A 5,035-nucleotide genomic window follows, 5' to 3' on the forward strand; every position below is an offset into this window, starting at 1 on the left:
AATGCCTGCTGATGGGTAAAGGAACCAGATACTTCAACAGAAAATATTCAGGATCCCCAGAGCACCAATTCCCTCTACTTCAACTCCATCCTCCAGCAAGTATATTACCAGAGTTGACAATAATGGCAAAAATGGATGGCTTAAGTTTTGGCAAGTTGCTCTCAATGAAGAAAGGTAGCACCCCAATCTCATACCACCCACCATCTTCGGACTGCAGGCAGAATGGCAAGTAATCTCGAAAGAAGAGGAGAGGGCAATTTGCGTGCACCTATCACCTAAGAGGTCCGGCCCAAGCACTTTGTCCCAAGGCAGCAGAAAGCTGGCCATGTAAGACAGAGACAGAGGCAGCTTACTTGGGAGGATAAAATGTAAAGAGCAAATGTACTATAAAGAGTTTGAAAGCATCACCTATAAAGAACTCACATAAAAACTGCATCCTTTTCCACAACTAAGGCAGGTGTGGTAAAGTGGAAACCGTATGTTTTATGGACAATGTACTTATACAACAAGTCGAGGTTTTTCTCTTCCTTCACTGATGTGTAAATCAAGGCAGCTCCATCTAATCAATCTGCTTAAGGAAAACCAATGCACTGTAGGAGACAAAAGCAAACACATACAAACACAATTCTCATAGTACTACTCACAGGTTGATCAGTGTTTGATCACTACGTGATCAACAGAAAGTGTTAAAATTTTAAACTAAAAAGGTAATACTATCAGATGAATCAGGTCAAAAGCATGAAGCATATTGATGCTAGCGGGCCATGCATTTCATTTTTTAACATGTAAATGTGTCTTCTGATCCATCAGATTGCTTTCCAAAGAGTCAAGTTAATGGCTCTGAGGCTAGTCCAGGAAAACACCCTCGGCATAACCAAAGGACACAGATTCTTTCCCAGGCAAATGCTCACATGTGATCAAGTTTATCATTAAGCTCACCTTTTATAAAGAGATGGGTAGCTACATGTATTGGTAACCTCCACTGATCTGGACAAGTTAAAGGGTCCAAAAGAAGCAATAGAAGACCATCCCTCACCCCAGCCCTAAGATGTAGGACTATGGCACTACTGCCTTGGATTTTTACAGAAACAGGACTCATAAGACTGCTGACATAGCACCTTTCTCATGGACAGCAAAATATAAACATATGGGAAACAACTGTAGCATCTAGAACAATATCGGGTTCGGTAATTAATCTCTTCTGCAAAAAAAGCAAAGTTTAAAAAGATTCCCAAGATATGATAAAAGTAATGTGGTAATAAAATTTTCATATATCAGCTTTCTTGTTAAGTATGAAAGCCTATCAAACGTACAGCATTAAAAATAAAAAGAGATCAAAGACAGGCACAATTAATAAGTCTCAAATTCCAACATAGTAAAATATAAAACTAGTAAAAAGATGTATACAGTTTCTCCCTGGCAGAAGACTATTCTGGTATTCTGGATTCAGGAATTACTTTATCTCTGAAGATGCTCCATCTGGAAGGAAGCCTGTGCCCCTGGGCCCTGACATAGCACTCCAAGGATACACTGGAGGCAGAACCTCCGTAGGTGTGACTGGATGAAGTCAAAGTGCTCCTCCTTGTAATCATGCTCCTTCTCCAGGACACTCACCGCATCACACTGCAGGGAAGATAGAAAGAAGTTACCTTTTTGCATCTCTGACTGTTGCAGATGGGAACAGCATCTTCTTCAAAAATAAGGTATCACAGTTCCAAGAAGAAAACCATAGGCAAAGGTCCAAGCATTAATTAGAAAAGAGTGGAAAGCAACTGGACATTTTTCTCTTTCATCCTGGCCTCAGTTTCCATAGGTATAAAGTTGTGATGTAATAGCCCTGGTCACCTCACAGCTGTTCTAAGAATCAAACAAGGTCACATCAGGAAACAGGCCCACTGGACATGGCTATGCGCTGCACACTCCATAGGACTCCATTCTCACAGAATGTGATGCGAACGGCACACCTCGTAGTTGGGCAACATGGTGGCTCTGACTTGGAATAAAGTACTTTTGAAACCCAAATGTTTTATTTTTTAAGACCTTCTCTCAAATTAGTTATCGCTCATATTTTAAGTTTCAGCTATAGATTAACCATGAGCAAGTTTGGTCCACTGAATTCTTTTGCCAATAATTACATTACATGGCCAAAACACCAAATTGTCACCATATTCAGTTACTGCATGTTTTTCAAAATTTAAAAAATTTTTTTTGAAGACCACTATTCTCCCAGACTTGATGTGGCTGCTTCTTTCCCAAAATGTTTTAAAGCTACTTCTTTTTCATTCTGTAAGAGATACAACTTTGTTTCTCTATGAATGAACTTAAATTTCTATTCCCACCTCATAATTCTACAGGGTAGAAGAAACTCAAACCTTAAGTTCCTTTCTTTTCTCCCACCAGGGTTATGTTCCTTTCTGAAAATCATCTTGAGTCCAACAGACTTTAGAGACCAAAGCCCAAAAGAATTCTGCTCTTTCATATTAGTTTTTCATCATTAGTTTAGACTAGATAAAACGGCTTACATGGCCTTATAAAAACTGTTTTTAGTTCTGAGTTTGAATCACTAAATAAAGTTGAGTGCTTCATGGAGAGATTAACCCAGGCTGTAAGCAAACTGAATGTCATGTTTCCAGCAGCAATGTTTGTTTAAATGACAATATTTTCTATCCTGGCATATGCAGTGTACCCTAAGTTTTTTTTAGTGACTGCTCACTGCCTAAACCCAGCCAAGTTTACAGCTCCCTGGCACACACCTTTGTGCATACCACCAACACGGGGATTCCCAGGTTATGAGTCAGCACATTGTCACCAAGAGGCAGGGCAACATTTTCTTCATCAGGACCCGAGGTCAGAGGCCCTCTTCTCTGTGGGGAACCTTGACAACCTTCTTCAGGTTCAACATAGTCTTGAAAATCTTTCACAACTACAGGTGAATAAAGAAAAAATTACATACACACATATAAAAATACGTATCAGCTTTAGAAAACTGAAAAAGCAGCACAAAAACATAAAGAGTTGTGACAAACCCTAATTGCATCCTACTGCAATATTAGGGATTTGGGGATAATGATGCAAAATGCCAATTCTGACATATTCGGTCTGAGCATTATAACCTTAGAGCAGCAAGGACATTCCCCTGGATATCTTCAATTGTATTGAACTCTCAAACAGGTTTTTAAAAACTTCTAAGGCTTTGACAGTTCCTACTATGAAAAAAGCCACTTTTCTTATATATCTTACATTTTCAAAATGCCAGAATAGTTGAACTGTGTTACTTTAACAGAGGTGACCACTAAAAATAGTTTATAACTTCTAAAGCTCCTCAGAGTCCTCATTAGAAAGAGTAAAACCATCTGAATTCCACAAGAACATGCTATTTCCATACAGCTGAGGTATGTCTGCACTAAGCAGAGAGGCTGGGCTTGCCCAGCACCATCCGAATCTCCTCATCATCTCACTCTTGTGGACTCTGTCTCACCATTAGGAGATTCTGAGTTGCATGTGTAGTATTCACAGATCTGTTCCTGCCTAACACTAGCAGGGGTCAGAGGTAAAACATCCACTTCTTAGCACATACAATCACTATTCTAGCCAAGGTAACCCCGTAGGAGGGCCTTCAGGCCTTGGTTAAGCCAAGTAACACAAAGCCCACAGACATGCATGGCTGCTTCAAAGCTCGTATGTCAGGCCAAAGAATAAGGACATGATGGTTAAAGTTATTCTAAGCCAGAGGAGCAAACAGGCAGCTCTGCTCTTCTATGCCCAATAGGACTAAAGGACCAAAGGGCCTTTTATAATCTCATTCACATGCTCATTAAGACAATGCAAAAAACTGGATTAAAGAGAAGCTAGAGAAAGGTACACATACTCCTTCTCCCCCCACCCCAGAATAGGTTTTAAACATTTTAAAACAATGAGTTTTAATTTACAAAAATTCTAGGTTATGATTATATAACTTCTAGAATTATCTGGGAGCACATTGTCTTTCATACAATACTGGGCAAACTGAAAACTATTGATTAAGCCCTAAAGTACATATACGATAACATTTCATCTTTGCAACTTCCCTTTTTTTCATCTATTCTAACAATAATTAATCATTTTAATTATTATTATTTTTTTAATGCCTAAAGCACCTGGTCTTCCTAGGTGGTCTCCCATCCAAGTACTAACCAGGCCCGATCCTGCTTAGCTTCCAAGATCAGACGGGACTGGGTATGTTCAGGGTGGCATGGCCGTAGTCTCTGCAACTTCTCTTTAATTAAGCTCATTCACATAGCTTCACTGCCAACATAAACAATCTACTCGAGAGCTCTGTTTTGCATTTTGGTTGGACAAAACCAGAAAGATTTTGTGATCAATTTAGCATGGTTGTTGAAGAATCCTGAAGGAATCAAAGGTTCTCACATTTTCTATTTAAAAGCATTTTAACAAATCTTCAAATCAATGAAAAATACAATGGCTTAACTGTCTAAATAATATCTGTAACTTCCCAAGAACATGTGAAGCACCCACCAGTGCTTTTAAGACAGTGAGCATGGCAGAGCTCGAAACAGATTACGGGTGAGCTAAGTAACTATGGGAAGTGAGGCAGGGATGACGCGGCTCTGGTGGTCTGCTCCGGTGGTCTGCTCCATGAACTTCCATTACCCAGTGTGCTGCACAAACTCTACTGCATTCTACTTGTGGCATGATGTGAAAATGGCTGGGCAGCCCTGAGTTAGACTATTCACTCACTAAAAGAATGACTTAATTATGGCTGTCCACAACAGTAGGAAACACACATGTTTTTAATAACTCAGCATTTTAGAAAATAAGTTGGAAGGCAGAGCAATGTTCATGACAGGTTGGTGAAAAGGGAGAATAAAAACATGATGAGGGCTGTAATTCATGTAATAAAATATGCATTTCCCTTAGGATACCACATACCATAGAATTAACAATTTCTCTCTAAATGGGTGGATGGCAAGTATTTCACAGCAGGGGCCATCGGCCCACCTGACTCCCCTTTAACATCAGATACGAGCGGGTATGG

General features: G+C 39.7%; 1 protein-coding gene and 1 pseudogene across 2 annotated transcripts in view; both read right to left on the reverse strand.

Moving 5' to 3' along the window:
• Positions 1 to 5,035, reverse strand: part of DYNC1LI2 (dynein cytoplasmic 1 light intermediate chain 2) — a 25,882-nt gene that overhangs the window by 9,644 nt on the left and 11,203 nt on the right. For both annotated transcript variants that reach the window (XM_015587769.2, XM_006909731.3), the window contains exons 5-7: positions 2,754 to 2,923; positions 1,530 to 1,623; positions 424 to 559 (exon numbers count right to left, since the gene is read on the reverse strand). In XM_015587769.2, coding sequence (XP_015443255.1) covers positions 424 to 559; positions 1,530 to 1,623; positions 2,754 to 2,923 — 400 coding nt within the window. The remainder of the gene's footprint in view (positions 1 to 423; positions 560 to 1,529; positions 1,624 to 2,753; positions 2,924 to 5,035) is intronic.
• Positions 4,125 to 4,243, reverse strand: LOC112478272 (annotated as a pseudogene).

The sequence above is a fragment of the Pteropus alecto genome, unplaced genomic scaffold (assembly GCF_000325575.1).
Source record: "Pteropus alecto unplaced genomic scaffold, ASM32557v1 scaffold42, whole genome shotgun sequence".
Taxonomy (NCBI): domain Eukaryota; kingdom Metazoa; phylum Chordata; class Mammalia; order Chiroptera; family Pteropodidae; genus Pteropus; species Pteropus alecto.